The 286-nt window shown below is 32.5% G+C and overlaps 1 protein-coding gene across 1 annotated transcript in view; it reads left to right on the top strand.

The window, feature by feature from the left end:
* The window catches only part of LOC107629286 (serine carboxypeptidase-like 51), a 5,274-nt gene that overhangs the window by 2,371 nt on the left and 2,617 nt on the right, over positions 1-286 (top strand). The window contains 1 exon segment of the mRNA XM_016332035.2: positions 214-285. Within this exon segment, the coding sequence (XP_016187521.1) occupies positions 214-285 (72 nt within the window).

Raw genomic sequence — 286 nt, 5'->3', positions numbered from 1 at the left:
TCATCTTCATCTATATATATATATATACTGAAATACTGATTAAAATGATCAATTATTTGGACATGATTTGAAGTCCGAAAAAGTAATGTTAAAATAATAGGAATAGAAGGACTTCAAAATGAAAAAGAAAAAGAAAAAGAAAAAGAAAAGCTTATGCACAGTTCCATTTTATTGGAAGGGTTTGATGACACAGATACTGTGGTGACCTGACAGGTGGGGAGGACAGTCTGATGGTGTTTTCACCAATCTTGAATCCGATTTCATGAAGCCAAGAATTAATGAGGTC

Source organism: Arachis ipaensis, chromosome B03 (genome assembly GCF_000816755.2).
Source record: "Arachis ipaensis cultivar K30076 chromosome B03, Araip1.1, whole genome shotgun sequence".
In the NCBI taxonomy this organism is placed as follows: Eukaryota; Viridiplantae; Streptophyta; class Magnoliopsida; order Fabales; family Fabaceae; genus Arachis; species Arachis ipaensis.
Note: the sequence above shows the minus strand (reverse complement) of the source record. Positions and strands in the feature narration are given on the sequence as shown.